General features: G+C 46.7%; 2 protein-coding genes across 4 annotated transcripts; both read right to left on the bottom strand.

Annotated features, from left to right (window-relative positions):
• Positions 1-153: 153 nt before the first annotated feature.
• Positions 154-10,991, bottom strand: zgc:109889 (uncharacterized protein LOC553542 homolog). Of its 3 annotated transcripts, none has more exons than XM_061669026.1 (11): positions 10,790-10,991; positions 7,570-7,712; positions 6,065-6,199; positions 5,052-5,205; positions 4,833-4,950; positions 4,181-4,249; positions 3,821-3,865; positions 3,569-3,702; positions 3,203-3,493; positions 2,751-3,118; positions 154-2,366 (listed from the first exon to the last, which is right to left on the bottom strand). In XM_061669026.1, the coding sequence occupies exons 2-11, from the start codon at positions 7,700-7,702 to the stop codon at positions 2,209-2,211; spliced, it is 1,605 nt and encodes a 534-aa protein (XP_061525010.1). In that variant the 5' UTR covers positions 7,703-7,712; positions 10,790-10,991; the 3' UTR covers positions 154-2,208. The 3 variants fall into 3 exon arrangements, with proteins under 3 accessions (XP_061525010.1, XP_061525011.1, XP_061525012.1); XM_061669027.1 differs by having other exon boundaries at positions 2,751-3,115; XM_061669028.1 differs by lacking the exon at positions 4,181-4,249.
• A 2,186-nt stretch (positions 10,992-13,177) lies between these two features.
• On the bottom strand, positions 13,178-18,261 carry htr2cl1 (5-hydroxytryptamine (serotonin) receptor 2C, G protein-coupled-like 1). Its single transcript, XM_061669146.1, has 5 exons — positions 17,679-18,261; positions 17,314-17,514; positions 16,358-16,645; positions 15,168-15,364; positions 13,178-14,635 (listed from the first exon to the last, which is right to left on the bottom strand). Exons 1-5 carry the CDS (start codon positions 18,061-18,063, stop codon positions 14,075-14,077), a joined length of 1,632 nt encoding a protein of 543 aa, XP_061525130.1. The 5' UTR covers positions 18,064-18,261; the 3' UTR covers positions 13,178-14,074.
• Between the last annotated feature and the right edge of the window lie 6,813 nt (positions 18,262-25,074).

The following is a 25,074-nucleotide window of genomic DNA, read 5'->3' as shown; positions in this document are numbered from 1 at the left end:
GAAGATTTTTCTTGGGAATGTGACATCCTGTTTCACTCTATCAGTAGCGCGCAACAGTCCAATCAATTCAATGATCTTTAATTATTTGACTGTTTTGAAAAGCACAATGTTTCACCTCAGTCTCGACCTAAAAAAAAAAAAAAAAAAGCATGAAATAATTATTGAAAAGATACCAGAGTAATTCAAAGCAGATGACTCAAGCCCGAGCTAAGTGATAACGCTGTTTATTATTATTGCGCATGTATTTGTAGTGCAGACACAAAGCCTGCGCAGTGCTGATAATCGAGTCAGCATGTGCCCCAGGTTAGGGCTAGGACCAAGTTTCGAACTTGGTATACACACAACACACGTTCACAGCCTTTAAATTACTCACTTAATATTGGCCTGAGCGCACTCTCAAAGATGCTAAGTGAGCAATTCATAAGTGCAGGGTAAAGATGACGACAGTTTGCCACCTGGGGACACTGGGCAGCTTTGTCGCTTTTTAGTTTAAATGGAACACTATGACTTTCAATGACAAAGATGCTGGGTCCATGGGAGTTTGGGCCTCCGGTCACATTAACACAACAGGTCTCGAACTTATTCAACTTGTTTTTGCAACAACAACAAATATTAAACATGTTGCAACAAAGCCACTATACAATTGTTCAAGTTTTAACAAATAAGAGTATTATTATTATTTTTTTTTTTTACAGTAACACACTCCCACCGCCAGGTGTCTCACAAGTAAAAGAGTAGCCAAAACTGATGGTGTCCAAGTAGCAAATGGCGGCGTTTAATGGGCACCAGCTAATTGACACCTGCTAATTGGCACCAGCTAACTGGCACCTGCTAAATAGCATTGAGTGATTTGCAGCTTTCTTAAGTCAACAACGCGCGTGACTGACTTAATGTGACCGATGGTCAAAAGTCCTGGAAGAGTCAGGCTTGGTACACAAGATAAGGACTTTTCACATCTTAAAAGATTGTTTATCGGTGACAGACCCCAAACATGAAGATAAAAAATCTGGGTGTTAACAATTTGGTCAGCTTGTGTGTAGTGTGCTCCGATAATATCAACACAGAACACCACACACATAAAGAATCTTTTCCAGCGCCGATCTCGTAATCTTGCATGATCACACATGATCTCACAAAACCGTAGAAGACGAAACACTTCTGGCTTGACGACAATGTTTCCTGAACATTCCCCTAAGGTTACCGGAGCCGGGAGCCTCGTCAAATGACAATCTCCTCAAAAAAACGACTTGCTTTGGAAAATACAGTACTTCTTGCTGTTTGGGGAACCCACTTTTATACAAAAGAAACAGCATCAGGTAAGATATGCTTGTTTTTCATTTAAGGTCGTTTCTTTTTGTTGAGTTAACGTGCTTCTCGATTGGCTATATTCTGTTCCACATCACAATTCTCGGTGTCATCACTCGGGGGAAGTCGGCTCTCCCCCACATACATGAAGACTTTTCGTCGTAAATATTGAGCACGTTCGTTATTTAAGATTGTCGGCTCCGACCTGTTTTGGACCCTAAAATCTGGACGAATCCACTTTTAACACACATCAGACAGAAGGACCATTTTATAGGATAATCTTATCAGATTTAAGATTGTCTGGCGTCTGACGTGCTTGGTCGGAAGGGGCAAAATCGGCACAAAAACAGGTCCATTGTCCTTGTGCGTGTATCGGGCCTTGGTTAAAAGTGCTCAAGTGGGTTCACCGTTTGTTTTCCGACCTTGTTTTCAGAAAGACCACTTGGCAGATACATTTACGTTGCATTATCGCCCCCCACCTGTAGTGTTTCTGCCATTTTGAACTTGGATGGAAGGGCAACAATTGTTTTCCTATTTTTGTTGGAAAGAGGTCTAAGTGGCAACCCAACTTTTCTATTTCGAGGCGTATTCAATAAGAATATTATATACACTACCGTTCAAAAGTTAGGGGTTACCCAGACAATTTCCCGATTGCCATGAAAACACACTGTTGAATACAGTATCTACATCACCATTCAAGTTTGGGGGTGGACGAGAAATGTCCGGATTTGTTAAAGAAATGCACTTTTAAAAAAAGCACGAACAATATCTATCTATATTTCTTTCAGTATTTAATATTATCCACATCGAAAAACACAAGCACTGCTTTTCTTTCAAAACAAAACGACCCCAAACGTTTGAACGGTAGTGGATTATAATGTGAAAATCAGCACAACAGAATTTTTAGTCGGACCACTCATTCTCATCCAGTTCAGAGTCGTCGTCGGACTCGCTGTACTCCACTGCGATGCGTCGAGACAAGATAGTGGCCACGTCATTGCCAACTGGCTCGCGCTTGGCCTCCTGCTCCCGCTGCTCCTGCACCTTCCTCAGCTGGATGCCTGCAGGAAAAGAGGGTGAGCGCACGGGAGTAACCAACAAACCACTACGGAGCTCAAAGTCAAGGCCAGATACGGCTTGTCGCATCACATTTTGTGGCATGCCAAACTAAATCAAGTATCTACTCTGAACAAACTTGTTTGTTTTGTTTTGGCAGAAAAATTGGACCTAAATTTAAATTTTTCTTCACTTTTAACAGCTCTTACAAGCATTTTTTTCCCCACCAAATCCCATCTTCTCTAACCCTGAACAATAGTTGTTTTCCTCAATTTTATAATGCTACAATCAATCTCATAATGTGATGAAGTGACGCATACACATTTATATTGCAGTAGAGCGCTGTGAAGGAATCCAGAAGAAAAATGACATCGCTGATGTAAGCGCACCTCTACGTATGGCAGCCAGCAGGTCAGAGCGGGCGTCGCTCATGGGGATCATCCCCAGCACGGTGCCCTTCCTGGCGGGGGGTACGGCATCCGTCGCAGGACCTCCGAGCGGAGGCGGCGGCGGGGCGGCCGGCGGCACCCCGGAAGCGGGGTGGGCGGGAGAGGGCACGTAGTTGACGGGGGGTGGAGGAGGAGAGGGGGAGTATGGACGGGATAGGGCGGACGAGACGGGGGGCACGGCTGAGGCAGTGCCGGAGGCTGGGCCCGGGGTGTGATCAAAGGCGGTCTGGGCAGAGGGGATGGTCGGGGGAGGAGGGGGAGGCGCAGGCGGGATGTAGTACTCCGGTATAGTGGAGGGCTGGCTGCTGCTGTGTGGGGGGGGGCACAAATGGATTTGGTCAGATGTTTGGTACGAGTCCGGCTTTGGACGAGCAAAGGGCGGGTGGACATACCCGTGGCCGGCCCGGTAATCCTTGAGCGGCGGCTGCCTAGGCCCGTTGACTGTCAGATCCCCGCCGGCCTGGCTGGCCTGACCCGACGGGGTCCTGCCCAGGGAGGCAACGTGGCGCCCGGCGGAACCTGCCCCTCCCGCTCCCGCGACCTGGTTGGCGGGCCTAAGCCCCCGATCCAGCGACTGGGTCTGGGCCGCTGCGCCCGTGTGATCCCTGGCGTGGTGGTTCGAAGCGGATGCCTGGCTCGAGGCGTGGTTGGGACTGGCGGGGTACGAGTCTGACGCCACGGACCTGACGCAGAGGGACGACCGTTACGGGTCGTTAACTGAACTCTCTTTTGTGCGGTGATGCGAGCAGGCGGCGTACCTGCTGTCGGGCGACAAGGAGCCCTCGGGAGACATGCCGTGGTAAGGCGAAGGCGTGAGCCTGGCATCGGGTCGGAACTCCTTGTCGTAGGCCAGTACGTTCCACTCCTGGCGACGGTTGCGAGCCTTACGCACCTTGGAGAGAGAGCAACAGAGAGATGACGTGCTCATCACAGTGACACCACCTCCCAACACAAGTGGGGAGCTGGGGGGAGGGGGTTGGGGGGGGGTGGAGGCAGTCTTCATCACTGACCTTCTTCACTTCTCGGCCTGGGTCGTCAACCTGCCTCTGCTGCTCCTGGCAGACAAACAACGCAGCCGCTTTATTATGTGTGCTACACTTTTAATGCTGGCGGAGGGGCCTGTCATCAGGCTACACGTACACACACAAAATTATAAAAACACTTAACACAGAAACTGAAGCACACCAACACAATGCGAACTAACGCAACACAAAACAAGCATAATGAGTGCGTGCGTGCTATGAGCATACATCCTCAGTGATGTGTGTGTGTGTGTGTGTGTGTGTGTGTGTGTGTGTGTGTGTGTGTGTGTGAGAGAGAGCGGGGTGAGGAGGGGGTGGGGAAGAGGTCAGGGCTAAGGGTTGTCTTACAGAGATGGACAGGGGGCTCCTGGGTGGGGCCTGTCTGGATTGGGGCCTGTCAGGATGGGCCGGACAGCCCTACGGAAACACGGGAGAGACAAGCTGCGGTGTTAGACCAAGAAGAGGGAACGAGGAAGTGAGGGAGGGAGCAACGGAGGGAGGGAGAAGCCAACTCGGAAACAGAAGAGAGAGGTCATTAGACTAAGAAGTGGACGAGGAGGAGAGCAAGCATAAGTGTGATAGGTGGGGTGAGGCCAGGTGGGAAACATGGAGGAAGAGAGAAAGTGGACTGAGAGCAGGAAAAAGAGGAAGAGAGGAAGGGTGAGGCCAGGTCTCGCTGCATATTGCACAAAAGATGGAATGCAGGCTCACAAACGAGAGCAGGCACATTCAAAATAAAAATCTGGACCAAGTTCAGCAAACGCGTCAATTGAAGCCGGTCAGGGTTTTGGAAAACTTGCAATAAGAACGAAGATGACGCAAGTGTACAACACTCGCTCCTTCCAAGAAAGAAAATGGCGTTTTTGTCGCCACCTGACCGACTGTTGCTGTATCACAAACTTCATCAGCAGAAATGCAAAATAGAAAATATGAAAATGTCAAAGCAAACTATCCAACGCACACCTCCGCCCGAACAGAATTGGGAGCAGCCGGCGCTCACCTTCTGCCGCCTCTTCTCCTTGCGCTTGTCCTCCGTGGCCTGCAGCATCTTCTCCTTCCACAGGTTGAAGAAGTAGGACGAGTCCGTGTAGAACTTCAGCGCATCCTTCTTGTCATCCCTGCCGAGGGAACGGAGAGAAAACGCGGGCGGAGGAACGCTACTCTCTCACGGAAGTATCACGAATGTGGCATAAGCGTGTAAGTGCAGACGTGTGTCAACCTGTAGGGGCTGAGGATGTTGAGCGGAGGAGGTTTGTCGCAGCGATGGTACATCTCCACCACCGGGTTGGGCACCGACGTCCTGGACACTACCTGCTGGTCTTGCACAGTACTGCTCTTGAAGGCCTTCCTCATGTTGATGTCCTGCAGGGACACTGAGGAAGAGCCCGAAAATGCATCACACTGACATCTGTGCGTGCTTATCAATGCTTGAATCAATTAAATCCTTTATTTCCATATTTAACACGGCTACGACACTATTCAGGCACTGCCAACACACAAAGATTAAACCCTGCTGATGTGACATATGCTCCCACCATTTACTTGTGTGTCAGCCAGTGGACTGAAGTAGATTTTGCACATATTCGTATTTACTTGAACATTTCCTTTACTTTTCTTTTTTTCCTTACACCCAACCATTCAGTCACAAACTTTCACTAAACTCCACTTCATCCACTTGTCTTGGAGTTTAATATTTTTTTTACGTCAGTGTATGTTAGAAGTCAGAAATATGACTGACAAAATGTTCAGTGGCATCAGACATGGGTCTGACCAAAGATATATAGTTTTTATTTTATTTTTTTGATGGCATATACATATATATATATATATATATATACATATATATACAGCATGGACCTTTTATTGGGTTAGTGACTAGTGTGTTTTTATGTCAAAATGGCTGCCTATTGTCGCACTAGAGTGGCTCCAACTACTCGAGACAAATTCTTTGTTTTTTTGACATACCTGGCAAATAAAGACGATTCTAACTTGAAAATTACTTTTTATTAAATAAGAGTTGACTCAGTACTTCTACTTTCCCCAGAGTGTCTGTACTTCTGTTTAAGTACAAAGTTTGAGTACTTTTTCCACGATTTTCCCCCCTTACACATCTATTAATTAGCAGACACAAAAAGAGGAAGACCTTTCAATTTGGAATCATTTAAAGAGATGGAACACCACATCTATGTGCTCTGTTTAACGGAAAACACATGCGCACCCACACGCACGCACCTTCCTCCACCGTGGAGTCCAGCTGAGTGACTTTGACCGCGAGTTGGTCGACGCGTTCCTGCAGGCTGCTCATCCTTAGGTAGAAACTGTTTGCTTCATTGAACAGCTCCCCGAAAATGTCCTCAGCGTGGCGACCTGCATGCATGCATGCACGCGCACACGCACACACACACACACACACACACGATTGTAATGTGTGTCATTTAGAACATATGTTAAAAAGTTTATTTTATTTCTATAGCAACTGTCACAGAGAAGACTCAAAGTGCTTTAAATGGTTGAAATACAAAATAAAATAGAGTCACAAACATACAGGTTACACTCGAGGAAAAATGAAATTTCAAATTAATCAACAATCACAGCTTCCTGGAACGCTGTTGACGTTTTAAACACGCCAGGAGGAACAAGAATCAGTCCAAATGGAAGGAAGCACAATTTGGGGGTGGCGGGCTGCAAGCCGAGGCCACGGGTCGAGACGGACTCACGTACGGGTACTGTTCCTTCAGAATAATACAACTCCAACAAATGTCCAAAGTAGTCCTCAAAATAATTATTGGAGAGAGCGTAAGTGATCAGTTTTAAAAAAACTTCTCAAGTCCTGAGTAAGTGGTGTATAACATACAGAGGAATGTTGCATTACAATTATTCTACAAATACAATTTAGCTCTAAAGTTGGATGGGAGTAAAATTAGCTTGTAACAAGCCACCTGTGAACACAAGGCACTGCCACCTTCCTCACTTCCCCATCATGTGTGAGAGACAGCAAGTCAGTGACAACCTAACAGGATAATAAGAGTACGGACGAGCCCGATCATTGACGCCTCTGGAAGTTACTGTTTTGGCTGTGCGGGAGAAAGTTCAGGATGAACCTAGAATACAATATAGCCTTTACAATTGACCTTCAATTGACCTTTTACTGTCCAACTGTTGCATCTTTCAGTATTTTTTGCACAACTTGCTGAGCAATGTGATCGATCCATGAACATTTCCAAGGACGAATGCCTTTCTGTGTCTCTTCCAGGATCTCTGTTGCAACCTGCTGACGGCCCTCCGAGCTCAGTGGCCGCTTCCTTTTTGAACCCTCGCGCAGTCGATCGATCGTCTCGTTATGTCAAAACGTGAAGCGCACAAGGAAGCTGACAAAGCGAATTGAACAAGGACATTTTTATATTTTTAATTATTGAGCTGTTCATTGATCAAACACTTGTTGTGAATTTTGCCTCGTTACAGAGAGCAGCAAGTTTTGCAAAAAGTACAGAAGCATTGCATTTAAAAGGTTGCAGAAGGTCCAATCAAGTTCACCTTGTAAAGGTTATCGTGTATTTTAGGTTCATCCTGAAATTTCACCCAAAGTTCCGATACCCCAAACTTTTGGGGAGTCGTGTGTATGTGTGTGCAACTTGCTGAATTCTTCCACAGAATTTTTTACTGAATGGATGACACGGTGAAGATGCTTTCTCATAAGGTGTGCAATGAAAGGCAGAAAATATGTCTGCTGTGCTCACTGAGGCCTCCCAGCTGTTTGATGATGGCAGCGAGCGTGCTGTTGGTGACACACTCCAGTTCGCTGGTGACGCCGTGCGGTAGCGCCCCGCGGCACAGGTGCCTCGGCTCGATGGTTCTCTTCACCAGCGGCATGCTGACCAAGCTGAAAAAAATAAATCAATAAATAAATTTAAAAATCAATAAATAAAACATTCCGGATGAGAGCTAGGAGGGACCCGGAGGAGTGCTGATGGCCACGAGACCACTAGGGGGTTCCCAAGAGGAAATAACAGTCAACAGAGGCTGGAGCAGTGGTTTCTATTTTTTTGTGAGTAGCACTATATTTTACACTTAATATAAAAAAAGTTCAATGTTTGGGTTAAGGTAGTTTAAGTTTAAAAAGAAATTAACTAGAGCATTTGCATATTTCAAACAGTTTTAACATTTGTTTTTTTTAAAACCAATTTTGTCACCTTGATTCAGCTACCTCTGTTTAGTTACATCAATAAATATTTGCTTGACATTATTTATTTGATTTAAAAATGGCAGTTTTTGTCCATTGATTTTATTTGTTGTAGCACTTTGTTCTTGCTGTTGCAGTTTTGTAAGCACAGACGATATTCAGTTGTGTCAATTAAAGCCAGTCCACTCTTTGTGTCATTTTAACATTTATTAATCAGAATCATCTTTATTTTGCCAAGTATGTCCAAAAAACACGCAAGGACTTTGTCTCTGGGAGTTGGAGCCGTTCTAGTACGACAACAGATTGTCAATTGACAGAGAACACTTTTGAGACATAAAGACATTGACAAAAACAGTCACTGACCAATAAAGGGTTGCTAGTTATCTGGTAATGCCAGTACAAATTATTATTATTATTATTATTTTTTACAATTGTGCAAAAAGATGCAGAGCCCTTTAGCACTGAGAGCAGTTTGAATGACTAATATAGCAATAGTCCTGTGCAATGACCATTGTGCAAAGGGCGCAGAGACTTCAAAAACTGACTAGTCGTATCTGGGACAATGTTGGTTGTGCAAATGTTGCAGATACTCCTCAGTCAGTGTGAAAGTGGTGCAGATGCTACTCTGGCATGAGTGGCCAGTATTGGTCAACAACAAATAGTGCAGCGTGGCAAGACTACTACAATGAGTGCAGGAGTATGTATAATTGGCCCGACAGAAATGTGACAACAAACTCAAGACAAAAAAAATTGGCAGCATGTTGCAATGGAATTGTAGGTTTGCTGTTTAAGAAGTTGATGGCAAGAGGGAAGAAGCTGTTGGAATGTCTGCTAGTTCTAGTTTGCATGTTATATTCATGATAGTCCCTCAAGGGGAAATTCAACAATGACTTGTCGATAATCAATATTATTGGCAGAAATCAAAGGCCCCAAAATAATATTTTGCTGTGGGCTACATTGGGGCTTGGCCCAGCTCGGATCACAACGAGGAAGGAAGGAAGGAACGCGAGAAGGAAGGAAGTGACGAGAATGTGCTCGGCTTGTCACGGCAACATGTCTGCTATGGGCAGGTAAGAAGGACGCAGACGGGTCACAGGATAGATGGATAGCGGTCAAATTTCAACCTACATTTACACCCTTCCTCCTCACCATCATCATCATCACCATCATAATTATCCTCACCATCCGTGTTTTATACCAGTGTTTCTTGTCCCTTTTTGAGCCAAGGCACCCATTTTACATGACAAAAATCTCACCAAACAAAAATTTCACCCAAAGTTTCTGTAGTGAAATAATGATCTTGTCTCAATGTGCTCACAAAGTGACAGCATCAGTGGGAAACGTGGAGCACTTTACGCCAGATTCTTGTGCCGTGTGAAGGGCAACAGGTGGAAACACAGGTTCATTGTAGCTTCTGCCATCATTTAATTGTTCTGCCTATCACTATAAATTACTGGCAGAGAAAAGGAAAGGCTTTTTTAAAATTATTTGTTAGTGGACCAATTAAGTGCAATTGGATCTTTTGCTGCAGCACAGTGGTATGTTCCAGTATTACAAACAACCGATGCTAATGTTCTTCATGCTCTGTCTGCCAACCCGCGGAAATACGTCTCGCCCTGTCGCGCCCACGCACGCAACCCCGTCGCAGTTCGCCATGTCAACATCCCCGTCGGTACAAGTTGAGAAGATGACTTTGATTGCCGCGAAGCAAACTCGACTGAAGTTGAGACTGACAAAAAGGAAGAATCTGTCACGTTCACTTTGTCTCTGGGTGCGCTCAGTAAACAGGTCAGCCAAAGCGGCCCCATTGTGCTCTGCCTGCCCCCGGCCAGCGCCGCCCCTGCCTACGCCCACGAGACCTCACAATCAAATGTGTTGGTCTCAGCGCGGCTGCAACAAGTCATCCGGCAGAAAGGCGTCAGCGTGCTCGGGAGGCCGAACAGGGGCAAAGTGGGTTGACTGGTGGGGTCACAGCAGGTTTATTGGTGGGGCTGGTGTGAACGCCCAAGTGAGGGACTGGCCCAACTGGGCCACGAAAGTTATCACTTTGAGTGAACCTGACAGGACGGACAAACGTTAGCTGTGAAAAGCGGCAGGGTCGCTCTGAACCCTTCCCGCAGAGCTTGTCTCGCCTTTCCCACCTCAAGTAGGCAGCAGTGAGTGCCTGAGCTAAATTCCGGCTCCGTCTGCCACAATTCTGTTATGTAAGCGCGAGACAATTCTCTGCAAACTGCTAATGTGCAGGAGAAAGATCGGGTGGGGGGTATTCATTAACGACGCTTTAAGGTACCCGAGTGCAGACAATGGCAGATTAAACGCAAAGTGTGGAGCCTGCCTGCAACATGACAGACACACAGGAACCTATCAAGGGGTTACCATGGCAACTGGAACGTCCTGGGGGTGGGTAAGGGAGACCGGGGGAATAGGTGTCTTGGAGCAGGACAAACATGCGACACACATGGTCCCATACACACTCATGGTACACACGTTAACACACGCCCGAGTACAAATGGATGTGTACACGCACGCGCCTGGCTTCCAGCAAGCTCCTTGCATGTCAATTCCTATCACGAGCACGCGCTTGGAGGGCGTTACGTGTGTGTGTGTGTTGGGGTGGTTCGACGCCGTGAACGGAGCCGGTAACAGTGCAAATACCCGTCAGGGGGTGTGATGGGGGGGCTTGTCGGGGGCTTAGTACGAGTGGGGCCTCTCCTGTGTGCGTGCGCGCGGTGACGTGCGTGTGCGTGGTGACGTGCACGCCGCCGTTGGAGACTTACCTGCAGGCTCCTCCTCGCTGTTGCTGGCTTGTTTTTTTGTTTTTTTTCCCCCCTTGACCTTTTCACACGATTCCGCTTTGCTCCTCTTCTCACTTGACGTCCGCCATGTTTTGGGGGAGAAGGGGACGGACGGATGGATGGATGCAGAGATGGAGGATCTAGTGCCGCTCGACTGGTCGTGTGTGGTTTCCACGGCAGCGACGTCGACCAGACGAGCATCAAGCTGCCCTGTAGTGAACCACACACAACGTCCGGTATAGATTTCACAATAAAAGTAACAGCAGAATGTGACTACGTAGTGTATACGATTACCTCGTTTAATTATTTTCACGTCTATCATTTCCTACAAGTGTCAGCGTGCAAGACAACTATATTGAGTGATATGATTCATATTAAGTGAATTATATTTTGACTTACCACATACTAAGATGCAACATCTTAATGTTTTGTTTGGATTCGATGTAGAGTTATAATAAGCCCTCAATGCTGGCCTTTTTTTCGTTATTTCTACTTTATTAGTACAAGTGTATATGTGACTATTGCTGCTGACAATTCAATTAAGGAGCCGTTTGTCTGTGTCTATAAAACGCCCTAATGCGAATCTCAGTTACGTCACCGATCCTTCCATTGCATGGAGGAATGGACGTGATGTCATAGACATGCGTCTCAAATAAATGTTGAGTTCGCCACACATCCACGCTATATATATGCTTCACGTGGAATTAAGATCCGTCCTCGTCTCTCCAGTCTCTACCGCCGCCCAGCCGACAAACCGACGCACCTGCTGCGAAGTACGTCCTCCGTCCACTGAGCGGCGCTATTGCTTTACAACAAAAGCAATTTTGCGCTTCGCTGACCGCGGTGCTGATCAAGATTTCATGGAATAATCAATTTAGGTCGAATGTTGCAAGATATTACACTTTTCATTTTCAATTATAAGTTCTTGGAAAATTTGTCACAAGGTGTTTTCTATGTAATTATTTGTTTTGTGATAATTTGATGTCACGTTTAAAAAAAAAAAAAAAAAAAAAAATCAAGTTCAAACTTACAAAACAATTTGTTATATTTAGAAAGCCCATCAATCCTAATTACTTTTGAACTTGTAGGCCGTTTCTTTAAAAAAATATGTTTCACATGTTTCATATATGTTGACCTACAGCGTATTGAAATTTGTTTTAAAGTGTTGACTAAACATTTTCCATTTTTCTGTGTAGCCCTTCAGTGGACAAAGTTTGGACTTCTGTCCACGGGTTGGACAAAAGACACGTGGCCACGCATTGGAATCCTTTTTTTTTTTTTTTTTTTTTAATCAATTATTTGCAGCACCCCGCTTGAAATAAATAAGAGACATTTGCCTGGTAATTGATTACTGACAAAATGAAAAAAACTGTTGGCGACTTTCTGGTCGTTTACGGCAGAGTTGAGCATATATTTGTTGACATATTTAAAAAAGTCTATCCATGGTCATACTCAAACGTGTCAATATTTCAAAATGAGGCTGTGATGATAATTTTTTCTTTTGCTATTTGTTCATCTATTGCTTTTTTGGGGGGGGGGGGGGGGCTCAACTATATTACACTTCGCACCTTGAAAGACGACAACACAGTTTGATCTTTCACTAAATGTTGTTGCCAAGCAACAAAAAATCTGTTGCAAATTTCCGTTCAAGGGCACACGCATGCATCCTCCTCATACCGACTCGAGATAGATGACAGACAAGAGAACATCTTTTGGATGGAATTTAGTTCCATGTAGGATCTTCTTTCACGTGATAGAGATTAGGATACCTCTGATGGTATTGATTCGGGCAGCTCTGAGACGTTATAGATGAGGTTATTGTTTCAGATGATAGGGATTATTGTATTTTCTCCCAGATTCCGACCGTTTGGATTATATAAAATGTTGCTCACGCTTTGACTTCCTCGTTCAACTCTGCCAGTAAACCTCTCCTGATGCGTCGGCAGACACCAGACGAGGACACCGTGGTTCCAACATACACACTTGATGCCTGTAAATATTCTCATTCAGGCAGGTCATTTCATTCTCAGGGCATTGAATTGATCGCAACTTGAATGTTCTGGTTATCTTCAAGAGGTTTCACCTCTCATCCGTGCAGTCTTCAGCGGCTCATGCAGCAAGGCTTCGGCCTGGTCCACACATGGATTTTTCAAATCTTAAAAGCTTATTTAACTGTGACGGACCCCACACTTGAAGATAATAATAAAAATAAAAAAAAACTCAGGTATTTAAGTTTTGTTCGTATTGACACAGAAAACCCCACACACAAAAATTGTGTTACACCGCAGTTCACATCTCATCTTACAAAACCCCCCAAAAAAAAAACAACACTTCCGTTTATATGCAGATGTTTCCCGAATGTTCCTGAAAGTTGCCGCAGCTGGGAGCCTTGTAAAATGGCGCGGTCTTCAAAAAAATTAAAAACATTGGGACATTGGGTAAGATGCGCTTAGTTTTTATTTGCGGTCTTTTCCTTTTTTGTCCTGCTTCTTGATTGGTTATATCTGTTATATCATGACTCGGGAGAAGTCAGATTCCCCCACACACAGGGAGAGTTTTGGTCGTAAATACTGAGCACGTTCCTTTTTTAAGATTGTCGGCCTGACCTGTTTCGGAGCCTAAAACCGGGACGAATCCACTCATAACACACGTCAGACCTGAGGACAAGATTGTCCGCCGTTTGACGTGCTTGGTCGGGAAGGGTGAAAATCTGCACAAAATACATATATATATGTGTGTGTGACTGACGCATGAACTGATGAAGCCTGCTCAAATGACAGACGAAACATCTAAGACAACGACAGTCCAGTTGACATTGATTCAATGCCCTGAGAATACACACTTGATATGCTCACACCTCATTAGCTCATGTAGCATAGAGGCGCATTGTAAGAAAATGAATGAGGCGGATCATGAAGAACCTTTCTACGTTCACCCTTGATTGCCTTCAAATAGCCTGCAGAAGTGTATAACTCACCTCTGTTAATATTGTCCAATTTCACTTTGTAAACGTGATTGGATCACATCCGAGGAAGACCTAAATGTGTGTGCGCGCGCGTCTAAACACCCTAATAATGTTCCTTTGTGAACCTTTGTTTCCTTGTATGTAAACAAAAAAAACACACATTCTAGATAGCCACCGGATGGTGCTGTGAGACCAGCTAGCTGTCATCCCACATGCGTTTTCAGAGTTCTGCTTGCTCCCAGATCCCGGATGAACCCTCCTATTCCTTTGAGGCCAAGCCAGAATTCTGTTTTCAAAAAACATCACACGCTGCTGGTGTGAACCGTGGAGGCGGGGCTGTAGCTGACGAGCGACAGTTCCTGTTCTTCGGTTTCGGCCTCGGTTTCAGAGAGCGCCCCCCCGGTGTCGTGGCACTCATAGAGGCTCGGCACTGCGTCGCTCCCCGCTCGTGTCACGTCTTCCTCTGGGTCCAGCGTGGCCCGGCCGCCGTTTCGACAGTTACTGTGGCGTCCCTGGTCGGCGCACACCTTCCTGTGGCCATCCCCCAGGAGCGGCATGACGGCGTGTAAGGACGATGGCGGCGCCAGCGGGTTCTTGAAGGCCTGGCCGGACCCAGCTGCGTTGGCGCCCACATTGTAGCGACAGTGGATGTAGCTGGAGAAGGCTCTCCTGTAGGTCTTGTTGAACAGCGTGTAGACCAGCGGGTTGACCCCCGATGAGATGTATCCTACCCACACGAAGACGTTGAGCAGCTCGTGGAGCACAGACTCGTCGCAGGAGCCACCGCACAGTACGAAGGTGACATTTGTGATGAAAAAGGGACACCACATGACCAGGAAGAGGAACACGACAATTCCCAACACCTAGAGAAGGGCACAGTGAGAGGAAAGAGAAAGTGGGAAAAGATGTTTGGAGAGAAAATGCCAGACGTATCATATGAGATACTCGCGTTTTTGAGACCTCTACATCATGAGTGGGATTTGTTTTCCCCTGAACTATCATATGTATGCTTTGTAGCCACTAGGGAGCAGTAAGTCGTTCGCACAATGGCACTCCAGTGACGCTGTAAAAAAAGAACTCCGCTTCAAATAGGATAGCATTATTTTATGTTGCAGGTTTTCTAGGCTAAAGTAGAAGGTCCTCAACGGCCTTTTCTGGGTCCTCGCTTACCATTAGGTCTTACTCTTGCACGAGAAAATGAGCTTTGAGCAGACATTCAGCAACACTCCTCAAATAAAGTTCAGTGAAATATCAAAATTGCAGTACACAAATGATTTCACTCCGAGGAGTTCGGCAAGTGCAAGTCTAAAAAAGACTGATTTGTCATTTAGGCTTATGCGCTATCTGTGCCGTCCTTACACTGAAACATTCAACGCTAAACCGAGTCAATCCCACCTTGGAGGCCCGTCTCTCGTTCTTGATGGCCTGCATCATTCCCCGTCCCCCGTGGCAACCGGCGGCGGCGTCGCTCCGTCCGGGCCCGGCTGCTGGAGAGCTCAGCTGCGACGTCGCCTCAGAACCAGGAAGGATGCTGACGCTCTCTGACGCGGAGACGCTGAGGAGGATGCCGGGCTCCGAAGCCACCTTTAGCTCTGTTTCGGGGGAGGCGGCCATCTCAGAGGTCATCTTCACGATTTCATCGACGACCGATCGGCAGTCGGACAATTCACACATTCTTCCGGGTGGCAAAAGCCAAAGCGTTCTCAAATGTCACCACTAGTATACAAACGTCCGTTGTTCACTAATTAAGTCACCAGATACCAATAAATGACCTTAACTAAGGCCTGGTACACACACAATGACTATCGGGCTGTTTTGTTCCTTCCCGACCAAGCACGTCAAATGTATGTTATGTTTTATCAGATTATCCTTAGGTCTGAGGAGAGTTAAGAGTGGATTTGTCCCGATTATAGGGTCTGAAACGGGTCGTTTAGGGTTAGGGTTAGGGTTAGGGTTGTACAACAAATATATTAGGGTTGTATAGTTAGGTTTATATTTGTTTTTGTCCGTCGTCAACACGCTGGTCGCGCCTCCAAACGCAAGGTGGCTCACTCACTCTCGGCGCCATCCTCGGATGCACAGGCCCAATTAATCAACCTCAAGCTGGAACCGTCATTGCAGAGTGGTAAAGTTGACACGTCCACTAGTCAGTTCGACCCCAAGCCTTAAGCCTGGTGAACAAGGATCATTTTAATATGAGCCTGGTTTGACTTCAATGTTTTTGACTATTATAGATGCCCTAGTCCCCTGTCATCCAACTAGAAAGGCTACAATGGCTTGAGCTTGACTTTTCTGTTGCTCGGATTAATGACATAGACATGCTCTTAAGACACTGAAATAGATAGAGCTGTAGCTATAGATTCAAACTAAACCGGTCGCGATGATGAAACCAAGACTCAACTACTTTTGCTGATCCATAATCTCCATAACTCTTTGCCTTCTCACCCACAGGTTCTGCTGGATTCATTGAGATTTACTGGTAGGAAATGGAAAATAAACCTAAACCATTTGGGGTATATCTGCCACCCGGAAGAGTCCGCCCTTATTGTATACAAAAATTGTGAATCGACTTATTGGAAGCTGACCTGGCGGGTCCGGGGAGGCGTACAGGTGTTTCTGCGAGGTGTGGGTCACAGCAGGGGTCTGCAAAGGCTGCTGGGAGGAAGTGTGGGCCTCGCACAGGAAGACGGTGGCCTGCCTCTGCAACACTTGGATGGTAAGGCCGTACGTCACCACCATGATGACCAGCGGGATGAAGAAGGCCACGAAGGAGCCCATCAGTATGAAGCGCTCCTCGTTGAGCACGCAGCTGCCGTTGACGAACACCTTGTCCTCATTGAGGAGGCCGATCACTGGGATGGGCATGGAGACACCTGCGAGACACAGAACAGTTATGACCCTCATCTCGCGCCTCATTCATGACCTGAACGCATTTACAAGTTGAAGCACTTTCAAAACATTGTTTGTCTCACCTCCCAACAACAAGGTAACGAGCCTAAAGTTCGTCAAAGCTTTCTCACACCGCTTGCTTCCCTACACCTCCCAAACCTCCCAAGCAGGAGACAATGCTTAAAATTCTCCTTCTTCGAGACTTCCTTGTCTTCTTATTGAGACATGAGGTGGCCATCTCAAACACCATTTTGGAGTTGGAGCGCCTGGCCGGCATCAAAAGTGCACTTTCAAGGGCTCTTTGTTTGCATTCTCTCTCATTAGTGTGGAATTTATGCCTCACCTGAGAGACCTAACTGAACTGATTTCCCCCCCCCCCCTCAGATGTAATTTAAGAATAAAATTGTGTTGCTGGACCGCATCCATATGAATTATGGATCAGGCTCCTCCCTAAAGAAAAAACATTTGCATAAGTTAGAATGAATTTGCCGCAGTTCTACAGTATTTAAAAGAAGGGAGTAAAAGTACACAATCCACAAATTGTTAAGTACAGAGAGCGCAAAGGCCACTTTGAAGGCAAGTAAAATTAGTGAGTGAATAGTTGACAGATAGGATTTAACAGTATAGATGGAAGAATACTGTGTATGGATACCTATGGATATGGTCCAAACGGCAGCAATCTTCATCATGGCTTTGGTCCTAGAATTGAAGCGGCTGTGCTCGATGGGGTTGCGGATGGCCACGTAGCGGTCCAGCGAGATGGCGCACAGGTGCATGATGGAGGCGGTGGAGAACAGCACGTCCAGGTAGATCCAGATTGGGCACAGGGCGCTGGGCAGGGGCCAGGCGTAGTCTGCTTTGACAACACAACACAGCAGGAAGTGAGGCGCGCTGTATCTCGGGTACGCCCAACGCTAACCCGGAAACCGGGCCGAAGGCTTTCTGCTCAGAGCGAATGCCGGATGCAGACGTTCTGATTGGCCTTACAAGTTGGAGGTGAGGGGTTGTCAGACTCACCGTATAGGATGTTGATGAGGGACACAGGCATGACCAGGATGCCCACCAGCATGTCAGCCACCGCCAAGGACCTCAGGAAGAAATTAGTGGCATTTTGGAGCTTCTTCTCCAGCGACACGGCCAGGATGACCAGGATATTGCCACCGACAGTCAGTGCGATGATGACCAGGATGAGCAGCGCCGGCCAGTTCTTAACCTTTAAGACCCCCTCCCGTGTCAAGTTTCCCATGTTGGCACCCACGGCCGACACAATGCCACCGCCGCCCCCCGCCAACCTCACCAGGCTCTGGTTGAGCTTTGGCGAGCCGTTTCCAGACCAGTATGTCCAGCCCGCGACCGTGGTCGTGCCAAACCCGCCAAGGGGAGCAGTCGCCGGGCTGCCCATCCCCGATGAGAGAGCCCTAACCCGTTCGAGGTCAGCGAGGCATCAAGGGAGACTTACTTGACCAGTTGGAGGGCATTCTTAAAACAAAGACAGGCAGGGAAATGCCTTTTCGTATTTCAGGATCAGGTTCAAGTCCCATGCCAAAAGGTCCCAGCTAGGCGTTCCACTCGCATCCGCTCGTGGAAGGAAACCACAGCTGCAGTCACCTCTGTCGGGATCTTAATACCGGTGTTCATGACATTATGTTTCCATGCTTGCAAGACGCTTGCGGCGATGTCCTTCTTCGCCCGGGGGCAGATCTGGGGAAAGGATTATTAATAAACAAAAAAATAATAAAACACCATTAAAGACTATAATGCCACTTGTATTATTATTTTTTATTTTTATTTTTTTATTCAATCAATAATGTGTCATTTACATTTTGCCTTCTGTTTGCGTTGATTACCCGATCTACACTCTGTCTCGTCCCGTTCCTTCTCTCTTTTGCAAGTAAAAGTGAACTCCTTACAAGCCAAAACCTTGAAAGGCTAACATGAACTGATAAGTGAGTCGCATCTACTACCTCCCACTGTCCTCTCCAGAGGGTTTGGTGATTTATCCCATTCCCTCAACGAGCATTTGTCTGCGAACGGGTTGCGGAGGATGAAGGTAAACCCCACCCCGCTCAGTCTACCCGCCAACACATCCTGTACCATAAGGGGAACCAAAAGGTGATTTCAGAGTCAGATGAGCTGTGCAAAGACTTCAATCCCTGGAGCATATTCTCAGTCAGCCACAGAGCATTCTGCCAGTAGCGCACTCCAGACAGATGGTTGCTGATAAAAACGACAACGGGGAAACGTGCTGGAAGGCGGACAAAATGGCATTAAAAAAAAAAAAAAAAAAAGATCGTATCAAATTGACATTATTGGCAAGATAGTACACCCTCTTTTTGCCCATTTAAGAGCATAAGACTGCAAAGTGTGGAGAGACGCGATTAACGTTTGTGAACACGAACAAGTTCAACCAGCGTCCCGCTTCGAGTGCAAACAAACAAATAAGAATACTTTGGGGTTTATTTTACAGGCCAGGATTGTAATGGGAATTGTATTATTATTTTATCCATTACATGTATTAATTCCTTCTCTGTTGTTTGAACTTCAAGGTTTGTTTTTGATCAGGCATTATTTGCACAATTGTCAAAAAAAAAAAAAAAAGTATTGGCATTACCACATTACTTGTAACTTTTTATTGCTCAGTGACTGTGTTTCTATGTTTTTATGTCTCAAAGGTAGTCACTGTCAATTGACTGTTGTCATACTAGAGCGGCTCCAACTACCGGAGACAAATCCCTGATGTGTTTTTGACATACTTGGCAAATAAAGATGATTCTGATCTGAAGCTTTTGATTTGACCTTTATACAGGGAAGTCAATTGAGAACAGATTCTCATTTGTAATGCTGACCTGGCTGCAGACAGCAGGACGACACAGTACGACAGAGTGCGAGGAGGCTGCGTGGGCGTTTCAGCGTGAAGTGATTGTCTGCCAGTCAGAGAGGATGAAGCCAGCCTTGTAGTCCAGGTGAGCGGAGGAAAACCTCAGCGAGTTGCTTTGCTGTTTGTATCAAAGTGTGACTTAGCGATGCATGGACCCATCTCCCTCTCAACCTGGCGTCAAGCGTCTCAGCGAGCACAGACAGACGGGAAAAGATTCAGTTGCTTTTTTCTGGACTTCAACGTCGGCGGTACCTTTGCTGCTCTGCTGGATAAGAGCAGTGACAGGACTGAACTCCTTTAACTGGGCTTCATATCAACTGCAGATAAATAAAGAAGCCACTCAAACAACAGCAATAAACAATGCCAATGCAGCAAAGCCTAATTCAATTTACACTTCTTTTAATCATTTGCTAAGATGGCGCCTACCCGTGTGGTCGCCTCGGTTATACTCTCTAGTATTGTTTTTGTTTCTGTGTTTTTGTTCAGCTTTGGAGACATTACACGACTCACTTACACAAGGGGAGACTTGCTAACCATCAAGGAGGCTACTCTGGACTTTCTTTCACCAACTTTCGCAAATCCGCTCAGTTTTTTCCCTGAGTTACTCACCGGAGCAGCGACTGCGGTCTTTGGGCGCATGGAGGCTGAGGCGGCGCCGCCGCAGAGGGAAGCGAGCCGGCATCCAGGTGAAACTCCACAAGAGAGGATACAGATTGGCGTTTCCGTCCATCCACCTCGCAAATCGACAACAAAATGGACGAGCTTCATCTTCTGATAAAGACCAGTAACGACTTCGGACGTTCCGCCGCCATGTCCTTTACGGAGACTTGGCTTTGTGACGCTGTACCGATGGTGCTTCCCGGCTTCCATCTTCACAGGGCAGACCGCGACATGGAATCATCGGGGAAAACAAAAGGCGATGGGATATGCTTCTATAGCAACGGAAAATGGTGTACGGATGTCACGGAGCTCAGCACACACTGCAGGCCGCACTGGAGTCGCTGTTTATGAACTGTAAGCCATTCTACTCGCCGCGTGAGTTTGCATCATTCATTCTCGCTGGTGTATACATTCCGCCTCAATCTAACACGAACGCCACAGTGCTGATGCTCGTCAAACAAGTCAACGAAATTGAAAAAAAAAACACCTGGACTCATCCCTCATTATTCTTGGGGACTTTAACAAAGCTAAACTCAACCACGAAATCCCTAAATACAAGCAGCGCATCGACTGTCCTACCAGGGAAAATTACATTTTGGACCACTGCTATACTACGCTAAACAACACATACCGTGCCAAACCTCGTGCAGCACTGGGCTCGTCTGATCACTGCTTAATTCACTTAAACCGGCATACAGGCAAGAACTTAAATGCACAAAGCCTACAATGAAAACAATGAAAAAGTGGACCAATGAAGCAAATGAAGCAAGATGGAACTTCAAAGCTATTTAGACTGCACAGACTGGTGTCTCTTTGAAAATTCAGCTGGCAGCCTGGATGAATATACGGACACTGCCACAGCGTATATCAGTTTCTGTGAAGAGATTTGTGTACCAACAAAGTCATTTCGCACTTTCAACAACAAGCCGTGGATCACTGCCAAACTTAAGCAACTTCGCCAAGCTAAAGAGGACGCATATCAAAGCGGGGACTGGGCCCTGTATAATTGATCTAGAAACCAGCTGACTCAAGAAATTAACATTGCAAAGAAGAACTATGCAGCAAAGTTGGAAAAACAGTATAGCGCTAATGACTCTAAATCAGTCTGGCATGCATTCCAATCGCTGACAAATTACAAGCGACGATCCCCCCAAGCTGAGAACAATAGCACACTAGCCAAGGACTTGAATACCTTCTACTGCAGATTTGAAAAGGACACTTTCACACCCCTCCCACCCGGCCGCACCACCGACCACAATCACACCTCTGACTTCTGCGTTAACCATCCACGAACAGGATGTGAGAGACATCTTCAAACAACAAAAGATTAACAAAGCAACAGGCCCAGACCATGTGTCCTCCATCCTGCCTCAAGGTCGGCGCAGACCAGCTCGCTCCAGTCTTCACAGAGATCTTCAATAGATCTCAGGAACTGTGCGAAGTACCATCCTGTTTCAAACGCTCCACCATCATTCCAGTCCCCAAGAAACCTACAATCTCTGGTCTAAATGACTACAGGCCTGTTGCCTTGACATCTGTGGTCATGAAATCCTTTGAACGTCTCGTGCTGGACCACCTCATGAGCGTCAAAGGTCCCCTGCTGTACCCCCTAGAGTTTGCCTACCGAGCGAACAGGTCTGCGGATGATGCAGTCAATATGGGACTGCACTTCATCCTAGAACACCTCGACAGTGCAGGGACCTACGCGAGGATCCTGTTCGTGGACTTCAGCTCAGCGTTCAACACCATCATCCACAAACTCCTTTCCTCGCCTGCCATCTTCCAGTGGATTTACAGCTTCCTGACGGGCAGGACACAGCAGGTGAGGCTGGGGGAGGCCACCTCAACCACACGCAGCATCAGGACTGGGGCGCCCCAAGGTTGTGTCTTCTCTCTGCTGCTCTTCTCTCGCTACACGCACGACTGCACCTCAACGCACCCGGCTGTCCAACTCCTGAAGTTTGCAGATGACACCACTGTCATTGGCCTCATCAAGGACAGCGACGAGTCTGCATATCAACAGGAAGCGGAGCGACTGGAGCTGTGGTGTGGCCGACACAACCTGGAGCTGAACACGCTCAAGACTGTAGAGATGATCGTGGACTTCAGGAGGCATCCTTCGCCACAGCTGCTCCTCACGCTGTCCAGCTGCCTTGTGTCAACCGTCGAGACCTTCAAGTTCCTGGGCATTACAGTCTCTCAGGACCTAAAGCGGGCGATCAACATCAACTCCGTCCTCAAAAAGGCCCAGCAGAGGATGTACTTCCCGCGGCTTCTGAGAAAGCACGGCCTGCCACGGGAGCTGCTGAGGCAGTTCTACACAGCGGTCATCGAATAAGTCATGTGTTCTTCCATCACAGTCTGGTTTGGTGCTGCTACAAAAAAGGTCAAACTCCGACTGCAACGGACAATAAAAATTGCTGAAAGGATTGTCGGTACCCCCCCACCCACCCTTGAGGCCAACTATATATTACTCGTGCACTCACTGTAGTAGTCTCGCCACGCTGCACTATTTGCATATCTGTTGTTGACCAATACTGGCCACTCATGCCAGAGTAGCATCTGCTCCATTTGCACACTGATTGAGGAGTATCTGCAACATTTGCACAATCAACATTGTCCCAGATTATCGCACTACTCGCTTGAAGTCTCGGCGCCCTGTGCACAATGGTCATTGCACCGGACTATTGCTATATTAGTCATTCTAACTGCTCTAAGTGCTAGAGGACTCTGCATCTTTTTGCACAATTGTCAAAAAAAATAAAAATAATTTGTACCGGCATTACCAGATTACTAGCAACCCTTTATTGCTCAGTGACTGTTTTTGTCAATGTCTTTATGTCTCAAAAGTGTTCTCTGTCAATTGATTGTCTGTTGTCGTACTAGAGCGGCTCCAATTACCGGAGACAAATTCCTTGTGTGTTTTTTGGACATACTTGGCAAATAAAGATGATTCTGATTCTGATTGATTGAAACATTGCCTTTGATTACAGTTTGCGCTCACTCGATGACATTTAGCTGTGGGTATGCACACTGAATTGCTTTTGCTCCAAAAGTGAAGTCACACGGCTCGGACTTGCTCATTCTAAACATGCCATGTCATGACCGTTATAACGACGTCCCTGGAGAGTTTGGAAAAGTGGCAAAGAAGCAAACCAAGGAGTTGATGGGATGGCTTCTCACCTTAGGAGGGACGGCTGCTATTGGCGAGCCTTTCCGTCATCACCCGGCTCTTCCTGCCACACTCCCGCCTGCCCACCGCCTTCGTCTTCTGTCGGTCCACCCCTCCGGAGCGGCGTGATCAGGAGCCCAGTGCTTGCGGAGACACGAGGACTGGCCTCTTATTTGAGCGCTACTATACGTCGGGAGAAGGACGCCCCCGTCCGTCTGGCCCGAGCTCTCCGTCGACGTGGGAACGGCCTCCACCTACTCAAATCTGGTTCAGCAATGCTTGCGCTCCATGAGGCCGTCATCGAGTACATCCTGCAAGGCCAGGCGGTGTAGGAGGGAGGCGGCTGCTCTTGTTGTGACACTGCACCAGGCTGTGAGAGAAGTGGGGGGACCGCAGAAGTGCTGCATGTTGAGGGCCGTGCTGTGGGTTGCAGGAGACGGTTGTGTTGTTGGTCTTCTTCCAGATTGCATTCTCCTTGACCTTTGTCTTTAGGTGATTGATTTGTGGAGGCCGCTGTGGAACGCAGCTCGCGACCACAACCTGACATCCTCCCCTTGGCCAACTCAGACAGATTAGACCACAGGCGATACACAGTTATGAGTAACTTGCCCAACACATAGTTTTTGTCTTCTGTCCCTGTTCGCATCTAAATCTAACAGTCAACCACATTTCCAGACACTTGACATTTTTCTCTAAAAGTTCAAAATCCTAAATCCGTTTAATTCTTTCTCATACAAGTTTCTTTTTTCCCCCTCAACCTGTTTTTTAGTTGTTGTAACTGTCTTATACTCAAGCTCCGTGTTGCTGGGAAACCACATTCATTTATCCACATCACACGGACTTATCTCCATATTTTTCTCTCATATGAGACAGGTGACGTGTACACTGGTGATTCAGCCATACTGTATTTTTTATTTTTTTGCTCTTCCCACTTCCCATTTCCAGAACCCTTTAGAAGCGCTTCTCTTTTTCACAATATTTGAACGTCTTCGAAATTGTTGGGGACTCTCAGCCCTGATTGTAGGACTCTCAACGGGGGACTTAAACGCCTAACTGTCCGACTGAACATGGGGACCCAACCCTCGTTGGACTTGAACCTAACATTGACCTGAACCCCTAACCCACGAACTCCAACCGTTTGGCAAATCTTTTTCTGACAGAATAAGGAACCAATCTTGTCTTTGTGGGGTTTTATTAAAAAGGAAAAAAGAAAAACCTTTGCAAAGAGAGGAAAAGGTACAAGTCGTCACGAGTTGTCACCCCTTATTGAAGTGCAAGAAAAGAAACACCTATGTAATATAGAAGTGAGTGAGTCAGAGAAGAAAAGGAAAGAAAACAATTATCTTTTTCCAGCTGCACTCTACTTATCTTTATCGAAAAACAGCTCGTGGTAACAACATGGCTGGGAACAATGGAACAATAAAACATGTGAGGGTTGTATAAAACCAATAGAAGTAATATTTGGTATATATGAAACATACATTTTCTAACTCACCGACAATCCTTTATATTCACTGGTGAGTTAGGGTCTGCCTGCGTTGGGTTCCAATTGCTGAAGTGACCCAGCAAGATTCAGTAGATGGCGCTGCTGTTGGCACCCACTACTGTATGTGATACACTTTACCGCCACCTAAAGGACTGGAGTGGATCAGCATACCAAATCTGCCTCACAGTTCTGAGGTTGGGGGTTTGAATCTGGGCTC

This window comes from Phycodurus eques, chromosome 23, assembly GCF_024500275.1.
Source record: "Phycodurus eques isolate BA_2022a chromosome 23, UOR_Pequ_1.1, whole genome shotgun sequence".
In the NCBI taxonomy this organism is placed as follows: Eukaryota; Metazoa; Chordata; class Actinopteri; order Syngnathiformes; family Syngnathidae; genus Phycodurus; species Phycodurus eques.
Note: the sequence above shows the minus strand (reverse complement) of the source record. Positions and strands in the feature narration are given on the sequence as shown.

What these genes read in the sequence shown, in the direction of transcription:
- zgc:109889 (XM_061669026.1), bottom strand. Translation starts at nt 7,702, where the DNA reads ATGCCGCTGGTGAAGAGAACCATCGAGCCGAGGCACCTGTGCCGCGGG. An exon ending in AACATCCTCAGCCCCTACAG is followed by an intron (nt 4,951 to 5,051) that starts GTTGACACACGT and finishes TTCCCTCGGCAG; the next exon opens with GGATGACAAGAAGGATGCGC. An exon ending in AGGAGAAGAGGCGGCAGAAG is followed by an intron (nt 4,250 to 4,832) that starts GTGAGCGCCGGC and finishes GTGTTTCCGTAG; the next exon opens with GGCTGTCCGGCCCATCCTGA.
- htr2cl1 (XM_061669146.1), bottom strand. Translation starts at nt 18,063, where the DNA reads ATGGGCAGCCCGGCGACTGCTCCCCTTGGCGGGTTTGGCACGACCACG. An exon ending in CCTCATCAACATCCTATACG is followed by an intron (nt 17,515 to 17,678) that starts GTGAGTCTGACA and finishes TTGTCAAAGCAG; the next exon opens with ACTACGCCTGGCCCCTGCCC. An exon ending in CGTTTGGACCATATCCATAG is followed by an intron (nt 16,646 to 17,313) that starts GTATCCATACAC and finishes TGTGTCTCGCAG; the next exon opens with GTGTCTCCATGCCCATCCCA.